Genomic DNA, 27,885 nt, shown 5'->3' with positions numbered 1-27,885 from the left:
ATAACGGCTTATTAAATATTTTTCGTAGCAAAAAGTGAAGCTAATCATGACCAAAAGCTTTCCTAATAAAAATGGTGTGATATTTATTTATTTTTCTTCTGAATTTGCATATGCATAGGCTGTCAATGTTTACGTGGCAAATTCACATCTGCATACAAGCTGTTAATATTTATGCTGCTGAATTCCACAACAACTTCTATTCTCGTCAGTTTATCACCCTAATAAAAAAAAATATATCTAATGTTTTAATATTGAAATACATAAGAATAATACAATTTTTTTTCTTTATATCAACAAAATGAATTTCAATTATTTTAAAATATTAAAATTTTAATTTGTTTAGAATCTTTTTTTTAAACAGATTAATTATATCCAAACTAATATATCTTCAATAAATTCACATTTGATAAAGGTTTGAAGCATTTCCTATATTAAACTCTTTAGCTTAAAGAAAATGGATGAAATATTAACAAGACACTAGGATAATTAATTTGGTCATACATACTTATTTATACCAATTTCTACTCAAATACATACATATATATACACACAGAAGTAGTAAGACTGAAAGAAGATTACAATTACTTTCTCGCCTGTGTTTTTTTCCTTGTATGCTCTGGTGGCGTGCTTGCTTTTACATAACGTGAGACCGATGTAAACAACAAGTAAATATACCCACCAAAGTAGAAAGACTGAAAGAGGATTACCATTACTTTCTTACTTGTGTTTTTTTTCCTTTCTCGCCTGTGTTTTTTTCTTTGTATGCTCTGGTGGCGTGCTTGCTTTTACACGACGTGGGATCGATGTAAACAACAAGTAATGCTATTAGAATCTGACCATTCTACAACCATCACATGCAATATATGCATGTGTTGTCTGCTCTGAGACTAAGATATTATGAATTTGGCTAGAACCACCCTCTTTTAAGATTTGTCTAATTTTCATCGTACTTTTTCACTGTTTATATCTCTATATTAGGGATTTTTTTAGAAAATTAATAAAGTATCCTAAAATTTTGTACATAATAAAATCATTTCAAAAGATTTTAGTGAAATAGTGTAGGTTTACCTTTTTCGTGTGTTTTTGAATTACACTATTTACTAAATATTATTATTTTTAAATAGGATAAGATCATTTTTGTGTTTTAAAACAGCAATAATTAAATAAATGATGTTTTGTCAATGCAATAGCTTAATATATCGCGTGTCAAAAGAATGACACGTCGTGAAATTTAAGTCATTCCCCTTATAAAAAAAACACAAACAAAAGTATCTCCCTCTCTCTAAAAATCAACAATCACATCCTTTCTCTTTGTAAAAAAACCCACTGTAGAAGAATAAGTCAAAGAGAATCAACAAGATTGTATCTCAGATGACCATGCTACAACAAACTCCAAGTTTGTAAGAGTGTAGCTATCCAAAATTCAAAGTTTTGAAATCAACAAGATTGTATTTGTTTAAATTTTGAACTCATGAGATATACATGCAAATATGTAGGACAACAATTAGAATTATTTTCTATTTAAACTCTCTATAAATGCACATATCAATACAAAAGAACATCACAACATTTTAGCATTCTTCTTTACGATTGTATCTCTGCTTATATGGTATCAAAGCCCTTAAAAAGACAAACGTTTTCTCTTCTCTAAATCCTAAATGGCCTTCTCATCCTCCTCAAACTTCACTGCTTTTGCTAATATCCCAACCCTTTCCAATCTTCCATTTAATATAAATGTCAAACTACACTGCTCCAACTATCCTGTGTGGTAAGCTTAAGTTTTACCATACTTCCGAGGTCATAACCTTTATGGTTATCTTGATGACACAATCTCCATTCCACCCAAAGAAATAGATTTCTCTGACTTCAACACAAATGTCATTCAAAAAATTCCAAATCCTCAATATAATCAGTGGTTTCATTAGGATTCCTTAATACTAGCCACAATCAACTCCTCACTCACATAAGATGTCCTCACTCAAGTCATGTCCTACACCACCTCTCATGAGGTATGGCTTGCACTTGAGTGCAACTCCTCCTCTCTTTCTCGTGCTAAAATGATCTAAATTTGAACTCAATTAGCTAATGCTAGAAAAGGCACATTAATAGTCAATGCATATTTCCTCTCCATCAAAAAAATGGTTGACGAGCTTGCTCTTGCTGGACAACCTCTCACAAATGATGATATAATCACCTATGTTCTTGCAGAACTTGGCCAGAAATATGATTCCCTGGCCTCCATAATTACCTCAAAACTCGATCCTATCAGCTTGGAGGAACTCTACTCTCTACTTCTCATCTGTGAATCACGAATCAATCATAATAATCAACCCCTTCAAATTGCTGCTTATACCAATCTGGTCACCACACAACCCCAGCAGTACACCCGCCAACCTGGAGCTTTTCAATACTCCAATCATAATCGCAGTAGCTATCGTGGTTGAGGACATGAAAGACATTCTCACTTTCATGATTTCAGCCAATTAAACTCTCTTATCTATCAGGTTTGCCTCAAACCAAGACATAATGCTCGCAAATATTATAATCGCTTTGATTTATCTTATCAGGCTCAATATAATTCCAACAACCAACCATAAGCACTGCTTATTGCCTACTATCTGCAAACTGATAAAGAATGACATGAACAATATTCATGTTCCCCATGAAGGCTATGATATACAAGATCATGTTCAGGTGGCTAATGGTGCAGGTCTGAAAATTATGCGAAGTGGCACTTCTATTATATCTTCTCCCTCTAAATCATTTATTCTTAATCAAATTCTGTTTGTTCCTGATTTTCAAAAAAATATGTTATTTGTTCAGCATTTTTGTTTAGACAATGAAGTTTTTTTTGAGTTTCATACCTCTTTCTTCATTGTGAAGGACTACTCGGGGAATATCCTACATCGCAACCCTCTTAGTAATGGACTCTAAAACTTCTCAGCTTCATTAGCTCATCTTCAGCCATAAACTTTCTCTAGTATTCGCTTGTCTTCCTAAATCTAGCATCGTCGTCTTAGACATGCTTTATCTCCAGTTATCAATAAGGCTACTTCTTTACCTATTAAACATAAAAATATCTCCATTTGTTCTGATTGTCAATTGGCCAAGAGCCATGCTATGGCCTTTACAAATATGCATGTTAAAGTTTCACAACCTTTAGAATTAATATATTCGGATGTTTGGGGGCCAGCTTCTACATCATCCACTTCTGGTGCCCAATATTACATTAGCTTTTTAGATGATGCTACTAAATTCTTATGGCTTTTTCCCTTAAAACTAAAATCTGAAGCATATCAAACCTTTCTAAGTTTTCAAGTTGTTGTAGAACGCCAGTTTGACAACAAAAATAAAGCTCTTCAAAGTGATTGGGGGGTGAATATTGTATCTTATGTACATATCTACAAAATCAAGGCATTAAACATCGAATAACATGTCCCTATAGTACATCTCTATAATTTGGGACCATAAAGCATAATTGGTATCATTTAGTTTGATACCAATCTGGGCAATAGAGTAGTCTTATGTTTGAGTCTGTATTTGGGGAAGGATTTGGTCTAGTTTTTAGATGATATTGTCTAGGGTTTCTGGTGTGTCTATGACCTTCATTACAAAAGGGTTTGGGTTCTTTCTAGAGTTTATAGCAGGATCTCTGCTCTAATACCATGTTAGAATAAATCAATGAAGCTTAAAGGCTTAGTCTTTCCGTTAATACATTGCATGATTATATACATTAGAAAACATATCGCAACATTTAGTATATGAGATTTTTCAGGCTATTAATTAGGAATTAATACAATTAGAATCTCCTAAATATCATAAATATTATTTTACATCTTATATTAACATCAATGAAGAAGATTTGCAATCTTATCCTCCTCTAGTCATATAGGTTTGTCACCTTATCCTCACTATAGGTTTGCCACCCCATCTTTTTCTATCTATGTATTATCAAAAAAATCTATAAATATAAAGAATGACATGCACAAATAAATACATGATTGGAAACCTAATAATACATTTACACAACCATACTTTTATTTAAGATTTGTATACTTAATCTTTGTTTTTTCTAATTTAAATATTGAAGAACCCCCTACCAGTATGAGAGACTCGTTTTTCTAGGAATTCAAATTCAAGATCAATTGTAAAAAGCCTAGTATGTTTGTGAAGTTTGAGCGAATTAATCACTAATACTTAAATTTTAGTAACTCCATTGACACTATTTCTTATAAGACATTCAAGGACAAGGTAAACAAAAGAAATGCTTGGCAATTGAGTAATAAAAACATATGGTAAAATAAATTCACATCATATATGCTTTCTTTCTTTTATATATATATAGACACACACACATACACATACACTAGATAGGTGGTTCGCGTTGCCGTGGGGTATTTTTTGGCTTTCAAGATATGGTAGCATTAAAAGGTATATAATTTGGCTTTCAATCAACATGTAAAAAAACTTGCTTAAATTATCTTGAATTTCATATAAGAATCAAATTGTAAAATGTAAAAGGACATCAATCTAACATAGGCATTGTTTGAGCAACTAAAAACAAAATGTGGCACAATAAACAAAAGGAGTTGGTAGCATTAAAAGGTATATAATTTGGCTTTCAAGCAACAGATAAGGAACATGTTAAAAAACTTGTTTAAACTGTCTTGAATTTCATATAAGAATCAAATTGTAAAATGTAAAGGGACATCAATCTAACATAAGCATTGTTTGAGTAACTCAAAATAAAAGGTGGCACGATGAACAAAAAGAGTTTGGAAGCCCAAGTTTTGAGTGAGAAGTGAAGTCTCAACAACTGTTAGCAAATAAAAAGTAACAAATGTTTGTCAACTCTTTGTTACTGCAAGAATTTAAATAACTTAGTTAAATATCTACAAAAATATTTTATGTATTCATCTATGTTTTTGGACCTAATGTATAAAATGAGTATGGTATATACCTTAAACATTTTCCTTATAATGTAAATTTTTCCTCTAAGAGAAAGCAACCTAAAAGCACCCAAAACCTTTATACTTACTTGGGCAATCATTGGCCAACCTAGATGTAAATCAAAAAACTTATGCACGTATCTAATTACACAACCTAATAACCATTGTGTAAAGTAATGAATAAAAAATTCATCAACAATAAAAAAATGAAATTGAGAGAACCAAGCAAAAAAATAAAGATCAAGATATCTAACATTGTAACACAGGTAATTTACCTAGTCAAGTTTAATAATTTACCCTGACAAAATAAATCTGTAATAAAAAAACACATAAAATTTGTAATAAAAATCGACAAACACATAAAATTTATTGAGCAATAATTGTATATATAAAAAACAATGCAAGGCTACATATAATACATAAAATTTATTGAATAATAATTAAAAAAAAATGCAAGGTTGCACATATAAAAAATCTTTAAAAAATCAATATTCAAAAAAAAATAATCTATATAAAATTAAGAAAAACCAACAATTGAATCATACCAACTTAAACATAAAGCAAAAATTTATTTGAAAAAATATACACAAATTATGCATTATTTTTTTAAAAAACTAAAAAATATAAAACTATATGAAAAAGAACTAGGTCGGGAGCTTGCGAGTTTAGGAAGCTAGGCACTTGGGTTTGAGAAACATGTCTAACCCACGTTAACTTAAGTCTCGCAAATATGTCAAATCCACGTTACTTTGGACTTGACTGTCTGCCAAGTCCACACACTTTATATGTGGCTGGCGCTAAGTCCTGACACCTTAGGTCTGACAAAAGTGTCAAACCCACGTTACTTGGATCTAACAAACATGTCAAACCCACATTACTTGGATCTGGCAGTCATGTCAGACTCACTTCACTTTGTACCTAACTGACCACTAAGTCCACACACTTTGGCCTTGGCTTGCACCATGCGAGACTTACGTTACTTGGGTTTGACAAACATGTCTAACCCACACTTACTTAGGTCAAACAAATATGCTAAAATCAAGTAACGTGGGTCTAGCAAACATGCACTTAGTTGAAGCCAAGTAACCATCAAGTCCACGCACTTTAGACTTGGTCGACACTAAGTCCAGGCACTTTAGATCCAGAAAACATGTCAAACCCATGTTATTTAAGTCTGAAAAACATGTCTAACTCACTTTTCTTTGGACCTGGTCGGTTATCAAGTCCATGCACATTGAACTTGGCTGACGCCTTAGGTCTAGAAAACATGCTAGACCCATATTATTTGGGTTTAGCAAACATGCCTTACCCGTGTTTACTTGGTTCTAGCAAAAATATCAAGCCCACTTTACTTTAAACTTGGTTAACCACCACGTCCACATATTATGGACTTGGTGCCATCTAAGTTTAGGTGCCTTAGGTTTGGTAAACGTGTCTGACACACATTTACTTGGGTCTGACAGACATATTTGACCCATGTTACTTTAGACTTGGCTGACTGCCAAGTCTACATTGTGGACTTGTTATAGGTGCCTTGGGTTTGGGAAACATGTCTGGTCACGTTTACTTGGGTCTCATAAAAATGTTAGACCCACATTGCGTTGGATAGGGTTGACTGCCAAGTCCACGCACTTTGGACTTGGCTAGTTTTAAGTTCAGGCGCCTTGGGTTTGGTAAACATGTCAAACCCACGTTACTTTGGACTTGGATGACCACTAGGTCCACGTACTTCTGACGTGGTTAGCGCCATGTCTAGACATCTTGGATCTGACAAACATGCTATACTCATGTTATTTGGACTTGGTTGGCCACTAAATCCATGTACTTTGGACTTGGCTGGTGCTAAATGTAGTCACATTGGCTTTAACAAACATGTCTGACCCACATTTACTTAGGTCTAGCAAACATACCAAACCCACTTTACTTTGGACCTAGCTGACCACCACATTCATGTATTTTGAACTTGGCTGGCATTTTGGGTTTGACAAACATGTGAGACCCACGTTACTTGGGTTTGGAAAATATCCCAAACCCATTTTACTTTCGACTAGGTTGACCGTTACGTCCACACACTTTAGACTTGGTGTTAGCCAAGTCCGGGAGCTTGGATTTGGTAAATATGCCTAACACATGTTAACTTGGGTCTAGCAAACATGGTAGACCCATGTTATTTTGGACTTGGCTACTCGCCAAGTCCACACACTTTGGACGTGACTAGTGTCAAGTCCAAGCAACTTAAGGGTCTGTTTGGTATTGTGGTTGTGGTTTCAAAAAAACAATTTAATAAAAAGTATTTTTTGTGAGGTTTGTTTTAAATTTTGATGTATTTGGTTAAAACTGCAGTTGAAATTGTAGTTGAAAAAAAACATTTTTTTGTGTTTGGTTAATATGCTTTTTGTATGAGGTTTGATTGTAAAATTACCTAAAAGGACATACATACATATATACATACATAATGGCAAACTATTTACAATTCTATCGCGTACAAAATTCATACGTGAAGGCCTCTGCGATCTTTGAATAGCTGAGCGAGATACAAATCAGGTAAAAAGTTATCTGGAATGAAATTGAAATTGCGATCATACTCGAAAAAAACCTCATCATCTTACGATCTCCTACTAATATAGTTATATAGTGTCATTGATACAACTAAACATCCACATATTTAATTTTTTAAAAATAAACATATATATATATATATATATATATATATATTATCTCTAACAAAAATTACCTCTAAATATAACCACTCAATAAAAAAGCTTTATACAAATAAATTATAATATCATAAGCAATATATGTTTTATTGTTGTTATTACATAAAAACTTGTCTGAATTTTCAACAACCAATGAAAACCAAGCATGTTTAATTTGTATTTATACTTGTTTTTAAAGGGCATTGTTTTCAATCATGGATAAAAACCTGTAAATTTCCAAAACCAGCCGCCACCACGTAGAGCACCAAATCCTCTCTTCCTTTCAGTTCCTCATTTGCCTCTTCTTCATTTTCTTTCTCCCTCGGCCTAAAAACAACACAAGATTAGGATGTAATTACCAGTGCAACGAAGCATCTCATAGCAATTATCCTAGAACTTAGAGGAGAGAGCACAGCTGCTGTTGATTAAAAGGTAGCTTCTGGATAATGGGCAAAAAAAGATGTTTGCCTCTTCAACATCGACGGGCTAAAAGAAAAATTGGAGGAAACTTTTGGAAAGGATCCAATGGAATCAAAAGACCCATTGCGCATGGTGAACTCAGACCACTTGAATTGTTTGGAAAGGATCTTGAATGAGGATAAGGTGTTCAACAGAATCGCCGTTGAGGCCAAAGAAATTAGAACAAATTGGGAACAGAGAGGAAGATGGGCTCTCCAACAGGAAAGTTTTGCAATGTTAATTAAAATTATGCAGTGTCGGTGAGAGAGAGAGGAGAACACGACAACAAAAAGCAATTGTTTTTTGCTTTTCAAAAACTAAGGTCTAACCTCAGTTTTGAAGGGGGGCCACGTTAAAAAAAGTGTGGTTAGTATTTACCAAACACTTTAAAATAACTTTTGATGCCAACCGCAGCCGCAGCAACAGACCCAAACACCTTCTAAGTCTAGTAAACATGCCAGACCCACATTATTATGGACTTGGCTGACCATTAGGTCCACGCACTTTAGAATTGGTTAACGCTAAGTATAGTCGTCTTGAGTCTAGTAAATATGTCTGCCCCACATTTACTTAGATCTAGCAAACATGTCAAACCCACTTTACTTTGGATCGAGCTAACTGCCACGTCCACGTACTTTGAACTTAGATGGCACTTTAGGTCTAGCAAACATGTCAGACCCACTTTACTTTGGACTTGGCTAGCCACCACATCCACACACTCTTAACTTGGTGCCAACCAAGTCCATGTGTCTAGGTCTGGCAAATATGTCTGACACATATTTACTTGAGTCTAGCAAAATATGACATACCTACATTACTTTAGACTTGGTTACCCGCCAAGTCCAAGTATGTTTACTTGGATCTAGTAAACATGCCAGGCCCATGTTACTTGGGTCTAGAAAACATGTATGACCCATGTTTACTTGGGTCTAACAAACATGCTAGACAAGTGAACCTAGTTGACCGTCAAGTTCATGCACTTTGAATTTAGCTGATGCCTTGAGTCTGGTAAACATGTCTAACCAATGTTACTTAGGTCTGGCAAACATATCTGACCAACTTTACTTTGGATTTGGCTGACTGCCACGTCCACACATTTTGGACTTAGCGCTAGCCAAGTCCAAATGCATTGAGTCTAGCAAACGTGCTTGACCCATGTTTATTTAGGTTTGGAAAACATGTCAGACTCATGTTACTTGAGTCTGGCAAACATGCCAGACTTACTTTGGACTTAGCTAACCCAAGTAACGTGGGTCTAACAAACATGGACTTAGATGGTGTCGAGTAACCTCCAAGTCCATGCATTTTAGACTTAACTGGCGCAAATTCCAGCCGCCTTGGGTCTGGCAAATATCCATAACCCACCTTACTTGGGTCTGACAAGCATGTATGACCCAAGTTTACTTGGATTCGATAAACATGTCAGACCCACTTTACTTTGGCCTTGGTTGACTGCGAACTCAACACATTTTAGACTTGGTTAGCGTCAAGTCCAGATACCTTGGGTCTAGAAACATGTCAAACCCATGTTACTTTTGAGGTGGCAGGCGCCAAGTCTAGTCGTCTTTGGTCTAACAAATATGCACGTTACTTAGCCACCCAGATAATGAAGTTAGGTATGAAAATATATTTTCTTAAAATTCAAGAAACCTAAGCCATCTAGATAAATGAAGATCCTCTTTTAAAACAAACTTCAAAGGATGTAATCAGGAAAGAAAACAATATCAACCCATGTAAACTTTTTAAAACCATTATCCTAGGCACTGACTAAACTGGAAGCATCGTATCTAGTAAGCAACTATTTTAAAACTTGGCTCGACTCGACGGTTCGACCCATAACTAGGTTAAGCTTCAAAACAAATTTGGGGAGAATTGATCAAGTGTAAGACTATCAAAAACCCGGGTTGACCCATGTTTCGATTAGCCTGAGGAAAATTCAGTCAAAGTAAAGTCAAAACCCATTGACTATTTTCCTTTCTTTTTATCAAAATGGTATCATTTTGATTATTTTTTATAAAACAAAAGGGTTTGGTTGGCTTAGGTTAACTCAAGTCAACCTGCTTGCCTTGTGACCTAATCATTGTCTTTGATTGACTCATAAGTAGAGCTTATAAATAATGGGAAAAAACTAGGATACCAAATCCCAATAATTGAAATGTCGAATGATGAAATATAAAAAAATAAAGGATAAAGAAATAGCAACCGAGAGATAATAAAGACCTCATTTGCAAAAATAAAAATTTAAAGGACAAACAAAAATCTTGAATTGAAGGCCAAATTGAAGAAGAAAAAAATTCAAATTAACAAATGAATAATAATAATAATAATAAAAAGAATATCAATTTCCAACGAACTCAATAATGATGGATGAAATTTTAAAAAAAAAATACAAAAAAATAACTCAAACCAACCCGATCCAAACTTTAGAATTTAGTAATATAAATCATGAGAATCGGAATCACAACATAAAATTCAAACCTAAAAAAATAACAGTGTAAAACTTATAGTCAGCCAAAATAATTAGAGATGAACTTTAAAAAACAATTACAACAAAAACGATTAAAAAAATGTAGATTTAAAAAGAAAAAGAACTAAATTTGATACAAAAATAAAATAAAACTAAATCATAAGGGATTAAATTGAAAAATAATTTTAATATAGAAAAGGATAAGAACAATAAAAAATAACAATAAAAAATGAGGATCATATTTGATATAAAAATAAAATGTCAATGATTGAAATTCAAAGACAAATCAATTCAATAAAGGATTCAAGACCAAATATATCACAATTAAAAGAATAAGTACCAAATCTAATATAGAAACCAAGTGCAAAGGGATGAAATAAAAAAAATTAATAAATAATTCAAGACCAGATACACAATAATTAAAAAAAAAATAAGGATCAAATCTGATACAAAAATCAATTGTAAAGGGAAAAACCCTCAGTCGAAGCTCCTTCATGGGCCGCCTCGACACACGTGCCTTGGCACTATGCTTGGGGTAGTGAGGCACATCGAACACCGTCCTAAAAGGCAACGCTTGGTTCTGTTTTGGGGCCGCACGCGCCACCTAAACGGCTAGTGCGGCGTCTATCCGTTGGCACATGCTTAGCACGAGTCAACCATTTCTAAATATAAATAATAATTTATATACATATACATATAAATACCCAATTACCCCAAACCCCACATGATATTTACAGTAAAACCATATAGAACATATACATATAAATACCCAATTACCCCAAACCCCATATGATGTTTACAGTAAAACCATAATGGAAACAATGAAAAAACCTTTACATGTAGTCTTGGTTTTTTCGTTGAAACCTAATGGTAATTTTATATTTGAACTGTTTTGATAAAAGGAAAAAGATGAAGAAGCCCCTCAATAAATGCATATTTTTCCCCTTTAGAGGCATGGTTTATCTTCACTGTTTTTTTTTTTTAAAAAAAAAAAAGAAGCCCTCAACATAAAGGTTAAAATCTTATATCTTAAAGGGCAAATCAATATCTATATTGTAAATAAAAAATTCAGACAAATCATTTTTTTTTTCAACCATTCTTTCAATGCTAAATATATGTTATAGAAAAGACAATCCTACCACTGCATGCTTAACAAGTTTTTTTTGGCAAAGATAATTTTGTCTTTATACTAATTCAATTTACAAATTTTGTATAAACAGTAAATCACTGTATATTTTTATTTTTATATTTTGTTAATATATTATATCGTCCGAATTAATAAAAAGGTACAATCAACTGGTACAACCCACACGAGACAACCGATGCTTTGAAGTTGTGTTCATGGCTCTGAGTTGACAAGACTACAAATGGATCCTACATAAAAGACACTGAAAATCATCGCTGGTTTTTAAATGTTACTTTCTTCGGGAAATATCTTCGTCTTATTACAGTTTCTTCAGTCTTCTTTACCTTAATTTAAATTTAACAGTAATTAACGTGCATGTTACCACAAATCCATTATTAATTTAGCTGATCACTTAGGTCAGGATGAGTCACAAACTAAGACATGCTAGGCTATCTCTCATCAATGATGTAAGAAAATCTAATAATCATCAAGTGCTTCAGAGATAAATAATGGAGTGAGAGATCGATGCTCTACATAATAGTTAGATGACAACTCGTGACAAAAGAGAAAACTTGTGTAGAAGCTGCAAAACTTGTTTTCCTAGAGAGTTGAGATCAAATCATTGGGTTTGAAGCATTTCCTTGTACACTACAAGCTCAAGTGGCATATGTTTTAGAATTAATCAACTAATATAGGCAGCCTTTTCGCTTTTCTATTTACATGTCGAGCAAAAAAAAAGAGAGAGTAGAAGACTAGAGAGCTTGCTCCAAGTTCACAGCTAGCAATGATGGATGATTTGCTTGATTGCTCTTCAACTTCACGGAGATGGTGCAAAGCTCCATGAGCTTTGGCCTAGTCATGCCAGCAGAGGAGCATGACTACACATCTCCTGATAATGTAGAGCCTGCCTTTCTGTTGTCTAAGGTACCCTCCAAGCCTTCTACATGACATCTTTTTCTTGGACTCTTGATCCATGGTTGCCTGGTTCATCATCTTCATGGTTTTCGTTTTTTGAGAAGTACTTGCACTTAATTTCTTTGCCTTTTCAGAGAGGAGAAGAATGCACCTGAGAGCTAGAAGTAGCAATGCTTGTAGTGAGTGAGTTATGGATGGCGAAGAAGAGCCAAGGCAGCTCCTTAAAAGAGTGTGAAGTGTGGCCCAAAGCTCCAGAGAACATGCACCTAGGCCCCCACACACGACCAAACTTTGATTCCTCTATCTTTCTGCCACATCATTCTCTGTACCCACATTTATGTGGGTTATCAACCACCTAGACAATTGGTCGGCAATTTCGATACCTTGTTGATTAAAAAAAAAAAAAAAAGCAAAAATTGAACCCCGAGTCTTGCATTTAGATATATGGGATGTTGCTGCATTCCGTGGGTGTTTCCATTTTTTACAATTCGGTGAAGAAACTAGGATGTTTTCCCTTGTCATGTCTTCTGACTGCATATTGCATATGACCTAGTGCCTTATAATATTACTGTTCATCACCTTCTCTCCGGCACCGCACGTAGCATTTAGCACAAAAACCAAGAACGTTTTGTTCCCTGCCCGTAGCTTATCAAGATGAGTTAATTTGTCAGCGAAATTGTTCCTTTCACTCTAGTACTATTACTAGTTACTGCCACCATAGCTCCCACCTAAAAAACCATTTCAAATATATATATCAAATAATAAATCATTATTTCCACAACATCAACATATATCATTGGATTTTTGGTAATTTGAAAATCAAAACATTATTAACAAGTTAAGACTTAAGAGTTGTAACTCTACATAGTTCCAGATTTAGTGGATGTTCCCACTTATAAGTGGAGTTAAGTTAATTAACAAGGAAGAAACAAGGGGACAATCTTGGATTTGCAATCTGGCTATGTCAAGAATGCTCAAAACCCAAGAAATTGCCTTAGAATCTGACTTCTTAAAACCCAGCACAGAAATTAACTCCTGATTAAATCTAATCAATAACAAAACAAAGCAAATCCCACATGTTTTGTCTCCTGCTCCTTCCGTATCGTTGGTCTCTATCATTCCATACTTGAGGAATCTACACTCAATTACTGTCAACTCCTACCTTAACTGGGAAGAAGAAAGAGTCGAGCCAGATGCCTTGTCGCCAGGCTCATCGGATCCCATTTGACTGCTACCAAGCCCTTTCTAATCATCCAATATTAGATGAGGAGGACCGCTAGATTTTGAACCATGCTCCGAGACTATGATCTTCTATCCCATAAGTCCACCAGGTTTGTCTTAATGCAAATTAGATATTAATAAAGAACTTCTAAATTCGAATCCATTCAAGATTCTCTTTCAGTTTAGCAATAAAACAAATTTCGAGGAACTGGTTTGCCACTGTGCTTGATTTTTTTTTTGCTTTCAGTCGCCCTGGATCAAGATATTTACTATACCAGATAATTTATATGCTGTCACGACCCACCAAAGAACACAATCATATAATGGCCAATTAACAGGAATATCACAGTTGGCCAAACCTAGTAAAATATCATAGCCTTATCCAATGGTATGTTCTTGGCCCATGGAAGAGATAAGACTTGCTTTAAATCTGTATTATCAGCCATGTTGGGGAGGGTCCTTGGGGCCATTATATTCCCATGCTGAAATGAGGGAGGTTAGATAACAAGGAGACAATCCTCTACTAAACTAATCTTGAATTCTAACATCATTATCAAAACAATGGACCTGGTTTTTGTCCTAAACGTTGCTTACTATAGCTTTGTTTCTGCATGCGATTGTAAAAAATTACAAACTTGTATTGTACATTGAAGACAAGCTTACATGTGATAGTCTCTTGAGAAACACGGTCCTTGCCTTTTTACTCAGTAGACAACCTTGATTTTTGTTTCGTGCCCTTTCGAGTTTCAAGAGGAAGCTTCTTGTCAAGCACCTCTTGTTTTACATTTACTCAAGCAAACAACTTAGATATCGTATCTTTGTCTTGGTTAATTCAAGGATTACGATCCGGACATCTCCAAGTATATTATAGGGTTCACTGAACTTAGTTTATTTTGGTCGTGTTTCAGGCTAGATGAACTCGAATCAGGAGCTGCATCTTTATGTAATTAATGAGCTTCTCTGCTTAATTAACCCCATAATCTGCAACCAAGATCGTATCTGTGTCTTGGTTTTTTCAAAGATTACGCATGTTCTCTGATGTTTCCACACTGTAAGGTTCATTGGATTAAGATGAGTTGATCATGTTTTGGGCTCAATAAATATGGATTAAGGGTTACGCGTATTGATCATGCAGCCATCGTTTGCAAGGTACGGTACTCCCATATCTTGAAATTGGCAAGCTAAGACCATTAATGGCGACTTGGAAAAACATTATGGATAAATATATTGAGGGGAAGTTCAGCCCTAGTTTAGGATCAGAAACTAAGAATCTTTTGAATTATTTAAAATTGACTTAACCACATGGTTGAATCCTCAGAAAGGAGCTTGAAAGCACAGAAAGCAGGCATGGAGGGAAAGATGGGGGGGGGGGGGTTGCAAGCCATGAAACCCCCACCTCCCAACCAACAGGAAAAGAAGAGAAAAAAATCATGAGATCCTGTGTGCTGTAGGAGATACCCTTTTGTGTCAGATTATATGCAATGAACAATTATGAATCATAATTTCTTGATCATCGGAAGCCTTTTCTTCATCTTTTTCTTAATAATGCGTTGCCTTTTTCTCCTTTTTTATAGTCAAGCAATAATTATGAATGTAACAAGAGGAGTTCAAGTCGTGTCGTTTTCAGTGGTGGACGAGAAAAGCACAAGACAGCAGACAGTGTGTCATAATTTTACTTGTCCAAAATGACATGCAATTAATTGTCTTCGGTTTGTGGCATCATCATGTTTGGGCTTCTTTGCCTAAAATTAATTTTGGTAAAAAAATCACAGGCCCACCATATCAAAAATTAGTATTTACCAAAAGGCCCAGTTCTCATATTTAACCCAATTTTGGTTTGAAAAGCGATTAACTAAGGTTTAGAAATTTTTTTTTGTTTATTTAAAATTATTTTTTATTATTTGATGTATTGATATAAAAAAATTTTATTTTAATAAATTTTTAAATAAAAAATATCTTAAACCACAATAAAAATTAATTCACCATTAAAAATGAACCGTCCGGTTTGAAAACGAAAAGAGCTGTTTAAGTTTTAAGATGAGAACGACGTCGTCTTGATACCCCCTCTTGTTCACTGTTTGCACTTGAGATCAGAAATCGGCGATGGCATCGACGATCAAAGCCTACGGCGTTCCTCTCTTTCTATTTTCACTCCCCGTCTTCTACCAGCTCGTTTTCCTTCCGCGCTCTTTCCCTCCCTCTTATTACGACGGTAACAATTACTTATTTTCACGTAAAGCTATTTGAATTTTGGATTAGCATGCTGTGAATTGCAATTGTGATTGTTCGTTTGTTTGTTTCGTTAACGACGTAGTTTTGGAGACAAAGCGGTATAGCTCTGTTGAAGAAGTGAAAGAAGCATACGGGAAGCTGTCTTCTAAGCGGTAGTGATTCTTTTTCATTCTTTTTTTCTTTTAATTTATTTATTTGCTTTAGTTTTCTAATTTTTTATTTAATTGGCATCCATCGTAATTCAGGCACGGAAATCCCTACTACTAATGGTTTATAAAGGTAAGTTAATTTCTTTTTTTCTTTTTTTCAAGTGTTAATTGGTTACTGAAAGTATGTTTTCAATGGCTGTATCTTAGTAATTTTTCAATGTGTGTGTTTCCTTTGTTTGTTGAACACGAGGGCGTTTATGAGATGATTTAAGGATTCATTAATAGCTGCAGTAGTCGGAGGGAGTTGTGCGGTTTGTACTTAGAGGATGTCGTTAAGGGCTTTACAGCACAACTTGTTGGGCATAATTGAATGGGGACAGTGGAGAAGTCGAACTTTTCTGTTGGATAGTGTTAGGCAACCTTGATTAGAAGAAAGAAAGTTATTGGAATATTTGAAGGTGAAGAGTATGCTCAGGATACTTTAAAGGCTTCTTTGGTTGTTGCCGTCATCTTCTTGTATGCAGGTAGAACCTACAAACATTGGTGGAAAGGTTTAATGTGACAAACCTGTGTTGCGTGGCAGTGCTGGCCAGCTCGGGAAAGTCATTGTTATTAGAGTTTTGGGATCAAATTCTGCTTACATTCAGTATGAAAGCGATTAAAGTAGCACTTTGCGTAACCTTACCTTTTGGGTAGGAAAAAAAAAACCTTTCTTTGCATTCAGATACTCTACTAGCCAAGTGTGTTGGATGGTATCTAGAGGTGAAAGTTGAGTGGAGGTGTTAGCAATGCTATCCTTGAAAAGCTGGTTCCCTGTGATTATTCTTTGAAGTAGCAAAGAACTATTTGTAAATGTGAGGAAGAGTAGGAATATGGGACAAAAATCATAGAAATTGTGGTTGCAAGTTTTGAGATACAGTTTACAGAGATTTTGGAGCCCTCGTCCTCAATCAATTTTCAGTGCACTGCTTCAGATTTAATCCTTATAATTAATAAAATGGAAAGAGTGCTTTTTACATGCAAGTTATAAGAAGCAATATGCCTATTGAAAATCAGCTTGTGCAAAGATTTGTCCAGTAGTTGGCCATAGACCAATAATAATGATATAATGCCTTTTTAGATGACAAATGTTCAGACAGGTTACTACTGCTCTGGCTATTTTATTCGCTTCTTGTCTGATATGATGATTCTGCAACTTGATTATTAGTAGGTGATGGGTTATTGTTCTCTTATTTGGTGAATGGTTTTCTAATGTTTGGTTCTTTCAGATCCAATATGCTTATGAGCTGATGACAAATCCTTTATGGAAAAGGGACTATGACATATTTGGTATTGATGAGCAATCTGTGAGTAATTGCTCTTGGACAAATTGATTACCATGTCCTGTTTTTTTTTTCCCCGGGATTCCTCCAACCCTCTTCTCTTAACCAGATCATGAGTTGTTTCATAAGTAACTAGATGTTCTTGGCTGTAGCACATTATTGACAAGATTAACTTGCAATACACTGGGGAAAGCCTTTCAGGCATTGATCTTCCATTACTAGATGCTACTACTTTTGGGTAGAAAAAAAAGCAAAGGAGGATGCCCATTGTGGGATGGAGGAAACAGTACTTAGATTGCTTGTAGCTCCTAAGATGCAAATAATTTGGCTTTCTGGTGATGGTTGAAAACTTGAACTTGGGTTCCATTCCTTCACCATGCTATAGACATTACAATCTTTGTGTCAATGGTATAATAGTTTCCCTTTCTCCTCTCCTTTTTCCAAGTGGCAAAGTAGAATTGGTCAATAAAGAACCAGCTGAACATTTAATTGCATTATATTAAATGTTTGATGCAAGAAGTTTTTTATTCTTGCATATCTGAACTCGCTTGATCCTTCCTGCCAAGACACTTTTATTATTTGCATTTATGAGAGTATTTTATTTTGGCAATATTTTATTCTTGATTTGATGTGTGCCGCTGAAATTGCTTGTGTTTTTATTAACTTTAGCTTCAGCATAGCATGTTTCTTTGTTTTTAACCAGATTGAAATGCTTACAAGACTTCCTTCACTTGTTGCTCTTCCATCGGGGTGTAAAACGTCAAATTGTCTTGTTGTAAGTTGAAAATTAGAGATTGAAATAGGAAGTGAGAAGATATATATATATATATTAAAAAAAAAAAAAAAACCTGCAAAGAGAGAAAAAGAAATTAAAAGAGATGGTTCGGTAGAGGGAGAGAAAAATTGTAAATTTTGGAGTCAATTTCAGAATCATTAAGACACTAAACTTCATTTGATAATGTCAGTATCAGAATCTCTTTTAAGGTGTTATATGTTCTCTAAGTAATATCTTTGCTGACTGGACAATAGTATAGTACTAAAGTTGGTTCTTTGTGTTAGGGTTGAGGGTGATCTCTCCATTGATGCAGTCACTAATTGGTTTGCAACAACAGTGCTGAGTTTACCTTGCTTTTTGTACTATTCAAGGGAATCACTGGTAATTCAAGGCACTCACTAAATCACTATCATAATTATTTTAGATGACAGTTTTGTTTTTCCTTCTTTCGATATTAGGGATACTCGATGTATTTCTACTATTTTGGCTGAAGAAAAAAATCAATGGATGCCATTGTAAAAAATCAATGAGCTGAGGATGGATCTTCTGAAGGTCGAAGATTGATGATTGGATGATTAATGAATATGTGGTTTGATAATACACCGTTTCCTGTCCCCAGTAGCAGTGATCATTGTTAGTTCTTTATAATTAATAGAGTTCTTGAAGGTTTTAGTCATATAAACATGGTGTTTTAGTAGGGATCTTCATGTGAGAGGAAATAGCACAGCTCTTGGTATATTAATAGTACTCTCTTCTTTCTTTCTTTTTTCCTCTTACAAGTGGGAATCCTCTGTCGGTGTCCTATAAGCTGTCGTTGGATTGTAAGCTTTGCATCCATCTCGGCTGGTTTGATTCAAGCATCAAGCTTAGTACATAGCCACGGTAATGGAAATTGAATCTTCTTTTTCGCTATGCATCTGTGTTCTTTTCTTCTTCTTTTACTATTTTTTATTTTTTATTTTTTATTTTTCTAGTTCTAGGTTTTAATAATTTATAATCATTTTAACTTTTTTGTTTTATAAATTATCCTGAGATTTTGTTTTCGTTTTCATGCCAAATTTTGATTCCAGTCCTGCCAATGACATTGAAGAAAGCACTTGATTAGTCCACTTGATAATGTCATCAAGCACTCAGTAATTTTGGCTGTTAGCCCTTTAATATTACCCTCCCCACCTTGAGAAAATAGCTATTTCCACTCAAAAGAAAATCGAAAAAACAACTTATTCATCATAAAATTGCAATAAAAAGAAACTAATCATTGTAAAAATTGCTAATCTTGAAAACTTTATTTGTAGATATTTGAAAAGCAAAATCATTTGAACTCCTCACCCTTATTTGCAGTCCATCAATCTTTTTAAGACCAATTGATACAAACTCATAGTAATGAATTCTACTATGCTTTAATCACAAATTTCGTGCGAGTAATAAGTTGTTACGCTTTGGTGGGATTTGACAAGAACTTCTGCCTTTGGCAATCTAAAATTTGAGGCTATAAAAAAGGATGCGAGGAAATATCGTATGGACTGTTTTTTAAAATGTATTTTTTGAAAAATGTATATATTAAAAAAAATTCAAAATTGAGAGAAAAGCTTCATTCCAAACGGCATTTAAAGTCTATTCTTTGCTGCCTAATTTAATACCAAGTCTTCCCAATGGTCATAATTCTTCAAAGGAAGATTTTGGTGGTTACATGTTAGTTTCCAGTGGTTGGATAGGGACGGAAAATATGAAGCTAATCTTTAAGCAAATCTCAAAATATCAGGTGAAAATATCATTAGTTTCTATCTATTGTTTGTAGAATCCTATGACTCACTTGGTAAGTGATAAATCGCTCTCATCTATACAATTCAAGAACAAAAAAAAAAAGAAAAAAGAAAGAATCTCTGCATCTTGTTATGGAGAAGGCAGCAAAAATCATTAGAAGATCAATCCACACCTTGCTGAAAGATTTCCACTACTTCACCAGCATCCCAGCAATCCTATTGCTTCCATTCTCATCTTCAATTCTCCTCTCGCTATCCTTCTATCAACCTTGTTCACTGACCAGATCAATTTTTCAGGGCAAAAGAGTTTCTCTTCTTGTTTTAGATCTTCCTCAGATGATATTTGTCCTTGTTTTTAGTCTTCCACTTGCACTATCCTCTCTTGTCCTAGCAAAAGCATCCATCATTCAATCTCTAAATCACCATAAACATGTTTTTTCACTATCTTGTTCGTCTCCTGTGTCACTTTGTTACAAGCCTCTAGTCTTAACCTGCATTTGCAATATAATCCTTACTGTAACCATTACCACAACAACCCTGTCGTTCCTTTTCGAAGCCTCTAGTTTCTTTAAGAGTCTGTTGATTCTATCATCCATCAGGCCTTTCTTCGATCTGGCAGCGGGGATTGTTTTTTACATGGTTTTAACCAATACCATGGTCACGTGCAATTTAGCCCTGGTTGTAGCAGGCATTGATAATTGCACTATATACAAGTCTCTTCGTAAGGCTTGCTTGTTGAGAAAGGGTACAGATTCAATGGCTTTGTTGCTGGCTCTTCCCATAAATCTAGGTCTTGTTGCTACTGAAGCCTTGTTCCGATACCGGATTGTAAGAGCTTATGATCCTGTCTTTGGAAGGTTTAGTATGCCTCTGATCTTGGAGGGATTGTTGATTGCTTATCTGTTTTCCCTTCTAGTAGTTCTTGACACAATTTCCAGTTACTTGTTTATCAGGAATTGTGATCCAAAAATTGGGAGAGAAGGAGCAGAAATATGTGTTCAAATTGAGCCTGTCAAAGATGGCAGTGGGATTTCTGATGGTTCACAAGGACTAGAGATGGTGTTCGTAGACTGAGTTTTTATGGACCAACAAAGTTACACTCTGGTACATGGCTGAGATTTTGAGAAAGCTCATTCATTATTTACACCATGTGTTTTTGCCAATTCATCAGGGAAAAAAAAAAGCCTCTCTGTTATCATTTCGATCAATGGAACTCCTGTATTTTCAATTTCAATCAATTGAGTACAATTTACCAGAAAATCAAAGAAGATGCTGCTCAATGAGGCCGAGGATGGTGGGAGTGAATGATAAGATAGGGTTAAGGGCCTCCAAGAAGCTTCTTTCTCTATTTGGCAAAGAGGGATGTAAGTGTTAAAAGGGAAGACCTTCACACATGAATCCTATCCGAATAAAATTTCATGTTTTGGAACCTCCGATTCCAATCAAATCATCTAGATCCGTAAATAGATTTGTATGTATAGCCACTTGCTAGTCGTTTCTCGATTGTATCTTTTTTCAGGGAATATGGTTCGCAATTCTTCCTTCACTGATGTAGAAAATGCTCAAGTTTTCCGATCGCCTATGAGGCCGGAAACTTTATCAGCAACAAGCCGACACGAAGTGATTCATCATGCTCAAACATGAGCCGATCGAGATTCCAACATGCATAATCAAAAGGAAAAACCTTCCACATGGCAATAGAAAACTTCGCTTTACCCTTCCAATTAGAGAAGAGTGCATAGAATACCAACTTTGACTTTTATTTTACTCATCTATAGAGATAGAGACTTGTTCACTTTCAAAGTTGAAAGCAACTATAGCTAGGTTCTCGGGGGAAGGGAGTGGAGTGACTGAATACTATACTCGCAGCCATTCCACCATCTACGTTCATGAGGATGGTGAGAGTGAGTGATGATATTAACAAGAGTAGAAGGTAAGTTAACGATAATGATTCAAATAGAGAAGAAGACTAATTATTTTTTTGCATAAATTTCTAATTTTGGCAAATTGTGCTCAATTAGCTGAGATAGAAAATACAAAGGCTCATTTGAATAATTAATAATAGAGGAGATCTTTTGACAAAATGGTGAAAACACAATATTCAAGTAATGAGTTTATAGCTCCGAAACTTCATTTCAGTTAGGCCACAGCCAATCCAAAAATATGGGTTAGCATTAAGGATATCACATCAAAGACAATGTAAGATTTCACTTTTTTATCTAATGACAACAAATCGCGGTTGTGTAGGTTTAACTCTTCGTGTTTAAGTTGCACCCCCACTAGATTCGATGGAGAGTTTGCCCAGTTAACATCTCGGAACTCAGTGATTAGGGAGGTAGGTTTTACTCACTTTCAAGCTCCGTTTCTTCATTCCTAGATCTCACACAAGCCTTATTGCCCCTCATTTCTTTTGCCAGCTCTTGTATAGAACAAGAAGTGCCTCGCTCCATTTTAGCTGCAAGTATCTCAATGTGATCCAGGAGTCCAAACCCTATTAGCCGGTTTCTCAACATCTCAATGGTAGAAGCATATGGCGGTATTCCTCCATCAATCATTGTCTCAAAGTATCTGCATGCCTCCTCTAGTTTTCCCTTCTTCTTGCACAAACCATGAATCATGACAGAGTAAGTTGAGACTGAAGGATAAAATCCCCTCTCGCCCATGCTCTCCCAAATTTCAGTTGCTCTATCAAATCTTCCTACTCTTACAAGCAATTTTAGCAACATGTTGTAACTATGCCTATCAGGCAAGCAATTATCTTTAACCATTATAGATATCAACTTGGTTGCCCTATTAACCTCTGAGTGATCACAATGGTAAGCTAAGATTGTATTGTAACTCCATGCATCTGGGCTAACTCCCCTCTCCATCATCTCATTCAAAAGTTGATAAGCATCTTCCACCTTTCCATTCTTGCAAAGTTTCTTGATAATACAATTATAAGTGAAGACATTTGGTACGAGATCGTATCTCTTCATTCTATCGAGCACACTGAAAACAGAATGAATATTGTTTGCCTCGCAATATGCACGAATGAATATGGCAAAACTACATGCATCAGGCTCAACTCCATGTGAACCAATTTCTCGAAACATCTTATACGCTTCATCAACATTCCCTCCCTTGCACAAAGCTTCTAACAAGCTATTATATGCAAGCACATCCAAGGCACATCCTCGGCCAAGCATTTCATCAAACACCTTACGCGCTTCTACTGCTTCCCCAATGTCACCCCACCCCCTCACCAAAATGCTGTAAGTTTTTGCTTTAGCCTCGAACTTATGCTTAACTCTATCAAAAAACTGCTGGGCACATTTCACATGCTTGCATTTGCATAATACATATAAAAGTTTATCAAGATCATCAACACTGGGCCTTAGACCAAACTCAGCCATTCTATCAAATGCACGAATAGCATCACTTGGCAAATTAGCTCTGCTATAGGATCTAAAAACAAGCCAGATAATTTCTTGGTTTATTTCGAAATCATGAGATTCTCTCATTTCAATCAAGAAATCCCATAATATTGCAAACTGCCTGCTAGTACCTAATATATCCACCAAAATGTGATAGCTCTCTTTGCTATGTTCAAAACCCGGAATTCTTTTAGCCCAAAGAAAGAACCTGTGGGCTGAGAACCCAAGATTCTTGCAACGTTTTAAGACTTGTTCTACCAAGTTTGTGGATATTTTTGAAGAGAATGCGTTTAGAGAGGTCTCCAAGTCATGGTGGGGGTTTCTTTGGTCGCTGAGAATGCGAGATATCTCGTTCACAAGGCCTGGTAATGGTGGGTTTTGGTTTAGTGGAGTGAGAGTAGAGAGAGGATGGCGATGACTGTGGGATTTGGAGGTGCAGAGAGACTGAAAGAGAGAGTGTAAGGTTCTGGTTTTTGAGGTGAGGGATCTCATGGCCATTTCTTCTTCTTCATCGATAGTCCTTCCGTGGTGTCTAAAGTCAATAATTTTTTAGCATTTTTATTTTTCTGTGTGAGTTTTCCATGTTGGACTTGGATCTGGAGACGTAAGCCCATTGACTCATTAGTCTTAATTATTTCTTTTGAACCTTTTTCTTCTCAAATCCACCAAACTCCTGCCTAAATAATGTCTTTGCTTGGTTAATTATTATCCATATCCTATTTTATTAATTAGTGTTATATTGTATCCCGTGCTATACCGCATGTCTACGAAAAAAACAAGATTCGAGTCATTAGTTAAACTCATAATTTAAATAATATAATTAAAATATGCAGCTACAAAAAATAAACATATAAAAAAATGACAATAAAAAAATTTAAAAAAAAAAAATTGATATAAAGCAAACCACATGAAACAACTAATGCTGAAGGGAGAAATTAAAACAAAAATTAAAAAAAAAAACAACAAAAAAACCCCAATTAAATTAGATTAACTCGCAAATTTCGTAATCATAGATTAGATAATTTTATAAAAAACACGGGAAAAAAAATGTGAATTTATATCCCACATTGAAAAGTAATACATCATCCTAAGTCTTTGTAAGTGTAGGATTATATTGCATAGTAAATTTAGTGCATATGGAGCTCCTGATAGATGAGCTCTCCTAGTAGGCTTTCTAACTTCTATTATATGGATATTTATAATATCAAAAGATGATATTTGGATATTTAATTTGTTAGTGAGATTAATATTTTTTTGATTTTATTTCTTTTAATTTTCATAATTAATCTTGATATTTGTTAATATTAAAATAAAACTGAATAGCAACTATTTAGTTTAATTCAAAATTTAACTGTTATTTTTATTCTTTCATTTGTCTTTTTTATTATTATTCTTTTAAAGATTAAAGGGTTTAATTATATCGTTTATGTGTTATTTGTATAACAAATAAACATCTTAATCTAAAAAAAAATAGTGTTTTCACACCTCTATTTAACAAATAAACATCTTAATCTAAAAAAAAAAGAAAGTGTTTTACAATCCTGCGCAGAGTAAAATTAATACTTCCTACCCAAAAGGTCGTAAAGTCTATGAAGCTGAATTAAAGCCAAGGATGTTAACTCTAAGAAGTTTTCCTTCCGAGGAAGATTTTTATATATGAGAGCAAGCCTGCCTCAAACAAAAACAAAAATGTTAATTCTGTTTAATTATCTATATGAATGTTATTAAACATGGTGGATGGACCTACTAAGGGTGATTTTAAGGAAATCTCAAAAGAGTCGCTTACAGATGGATTTATTGGTTGTGCCTACTTAATTCATTGCTCACCTTTTTTTCTCCCTTCTTCTTCTTTAAATTCATGATTTCAACGATTTGTTCCTTCACCCCAGACCTTGAAAGCGTTGATCTACTGAACTGACATATACTTGTCCCCAGTGCATCATCAGAAATGGCACATAAAATATTCTCATCACCGAGACGATCCTATAAAATAAATAAAAAATGATCTAGATCGCTTGTTTCCCCAGTGACTTCTGTTGTAAATTATGGAAATGTGAGTCAGGTAGGCAATTCAAATTGTGGGAGCTCCATAAGTTGTTTTAGATTGTCGTTGGTATTGAGAAAGTTCCGTACGTGGAGTTTATAATTGAGAAAAAAGAGGTGAGGTAGTGGCTGGTTGCGTCTAAGACCTTTAGAGCAAATGATTTTTTTTATATTCTTATGGATTTTTTTGATAGTTCCTTGTTCAGCGAGCTTGGGATTGGCTACTGCGGTTTCTTCTTTCCTTCATCTGGAAATAGCTATATGACTTGGACTTGCTCTAAGAAAATCTAGGCATTTTGAATACTTCGTCTACCCCTGCTCGCACGGGTGCTTCCCTCTAACCAGAAAGCTCCCTTACGATGCGTTTTTACATCCCACAGCTTTAGCAGATCGGTTATCCCCATTCATCGTCGGCATTCTTTTTGGAAGTTTTCGGTCTTCAGGCGATGAAGGGATGAAAGATAAACAGACATGTGAGTGCTGTGTTTCTTCTATCTGGTGGGGAAACAACAAAAGGTTCAAGAGTCCTTATGTTGTGCCTGTCTTGCCTCCTCCTGATAAAGAAAGATCTTGGCATCCGGGTGTTTACAAACTTGCCATCAACACGATCATGGTTTTCCAGAATTAGTGGAAGACTAACTTACAATTAGAGTGTCTAGAGCTTGTCTTCTTTCGTTAGTCAATCCATATCTCCGTGAACAATCTAGTGCTCGTTTGAATGAGCGGCTAGATGAGTCTGTCTTATTTTCATAATCAACGGATTCATAAGATAATTATCTTTCTGGTTCGATAATGAATCTACTTCAAGATTGTTTATGCTTGGGGCTCCGGACAATGAACGTCCGGAGTCTCTTAATGAAGGATTAAACCAAGATTAGAATGAATCGACTAGAAAATCTAGATTCAAGAGAGGCAGCCCTCTTCAAAAGTGGTTCTGTCAAATCCTGGATGACCTCTCATCGGAAATTAATAAAGTAATCTAACCATCCCTTCGTTGCAGCCGCGCTCCTTCTCTGCTGGATTGGCCAAGGTGATGAAAGATTGGAAAATGGGCAAGGCTCCACGTTCTGTTCTTCTTCACCTTCAAATAACCTAATTTGATGCCACACATATCCATATCCTCGCAGATATCGCCCCGTGAAAAAGACCGGGATTGATGAGGATCGACCAGGACCGAAGCTGTCTAGCTCAAACTAAGATCTTGGCTTCGTAACTCCTTCATTCGCTTATTGGGCATGCTCCGCCTTTCCTTTATTAGTCCACTAGCTACTGCATAGTCTCTGTCAGATCAGACTGTTGCTATCACAAAGAACACAACATGCTGCCCTGAGTCACGAGTCATTAGCATCTTTAGGGATGAGTACTGCTACAATGACATCCGAGTCACAGCTTACTCCACTTCTATTACTGAAAAGTGAACTGTTTATGTTTGCGTAATTCAATTTAGAAAGAACAGATTAAATTTAACAGAAAGGAAGAAAAAGCCCATCTTTAGGGCATCTCAGAACGGCTCCCTATCTCCAAACCATAGCACAGAAATGAGTGATTAGGGCACTCTCTCCCTCAAAATCTATCTCAACAAGGGCATCATCTTCTCAAACATTACATGCATCGATGCAACACCACAAAAATTCTACCAGGAGTTTAGAAGGGTGAATTTGTCTTTTCCAAGCATGAGTGCCCTAGGCTAGGCTAGAGGTTAAAAAAAAAGAGATCATCCTTCATTCCTTTTCTCTTTTTGGCTAACAACAATGTAAGAAGTAAGAACTGATTAGACATAACATAACAGAACTGAATAGAGCAGATGTGGCCAGTTCCGTTGACCAGGATAGAGCCCTGTGTTTGCAAGATTTAGTTAATTCAACTTAATTGGACTAAGGCCTTGTTTGTTTCCTGAAAAGTAGTTTTCAGGAAATCATTTTTCAAACTTTTCTGTGTTTGTTTGTCATTAGAAAAATTGGTCAGCGAAAAACACTTTCTAGTCAACGGAAAACATTTTCCAGTCAACGGAAAATACTTTCCAGTCAATTTTAGAAAATTGACTTGGTTTTAAGGAAAGTGTTTTCCTTTTAGCTATGTTTGTTTTCCGGAAAGTGGTTTCCGGAAAAACATTTTCCAAACTTTCTTGTGTTTGTTTGCCAGTAGGAAAGTTGGTCAATGGAAAACACTTTCCAGTAAAAGGAAAATTTGGCTTGGTATTCAGGAAAGTGTTTTCTTGAAAAATTTGAGGGGAAAACACTTTCTGGAAGTTATGAAAAATTTAGAAATGTCATTATTTGCTATTATATCAAATTTGATCCTCAAACTTTTGATTGCTATATATATTTTGTTTTGCTTCATTTTTCATTTTTT

At 35.2% G+C, this 27,885-nt stretch overlaps 2 protein-coding genes, 1 long non-coding RNA gene and 1 other non-coding gene across 17 annotated transcripts; 2 read left to right on the top strand and 2 right to left on the bottom strand.

Annotated features, from left to right (window-relative positions):
• The first annotated feature begins 2,168 nt into the window (after nt 1-2,168).
• LOC118056069 (small nucleolar RNA Z247) lies at nt 2,169-2,307 on the top strand. Its single transcript, XR_004688756.1, has one exon. It is a non-coding gene; the product is annotated as a small nucleolar RNA Z247 (small nucleolar RNA).
• A 9,519-nt stretch (nt 2,308-11,826) lies between these two features.
• LOC118056007 (small polypeptide DEVIL 3-like) lies at nt 11,827-12,834 on the bottom strand. Its single transcript, XM_035068084.2, has one exon. The coding sequence runs from the start codon at nt 12,694-12,696 to the stop codon at nt 12,550-12,552; it is 147 nt and encodes a 48-aa protein (XP_034923975.1). The 5' UTR covers nt 12,697-12,834; the 3' UTR covers nt 11,827-12,549.
• A 2,994-nt stretch (nt 12,835-15,828) lies between these two features.
• LOC118056006 (uncharacterized) lies at nt 15,829-21,505 on the top strand. Of its 14 annotated transcripts, XR_012169699.1 has the most exons (6): nt 15,829-16,045; nt 16,148-16,217; nt 16,311-17,560; nt 18,596-18,944; nt 19,092-19,193; nt 19,382-21,505. It is a non-coding gene; the product is annotated as an uncharacterized lncRNA (long non-coding RNA). The 14 variants fall into 14 exon arrangements; XR_012169690.1 differs by having other exon boundaries at nt 16,311-16,344; nt 17,483-17,560; nt 18,596-21,505; XR_012169691.1 differs by having other exon boundaries at nt 16,311-16,344; nt 17,483-17,944; nt 18,596-21,505.
• A 598-nt stretch (nt 21,506-22,103) lies between these two features.
• LOC118056005 (pentatricopeptide repeat-containing protein At1g52640, mitochondrial) lies at nt 22,104-24,062 on the bottom strand. The gene has a single exon (XM_035068079.2). It carries the CDS (start codon nt 23,986-23,988, stop codon nt 22,417-22,419), a length of 1,572 nt encoding a protein of 523 aa, XP_034923970.1. The 5' UTR covers nt 23,989-24,062; the 3' UTR covers nt 22,104-22,416.
• Nucleotides 24,063-27,885: the final 3,823 nt, after the last annotated feature.

The sequence above is a fragment of the Populus alba genome, chromosome 4 (genome assembly GCF_005239225.2).
Source record: "Populus alba chromosome 4, ASM523922v2, whole genome shotgun sequence".
NCBI lineage: Eukaryota > Viridiplantae > Streptophyta > Magnoliopsida > Malpighiales > Salicaceae > Populus > Populus alba.
Note: the sequence above shows the minus strand (reverse complement) of the source record. Positions and strands in the feature narration are given on the sequence as shown.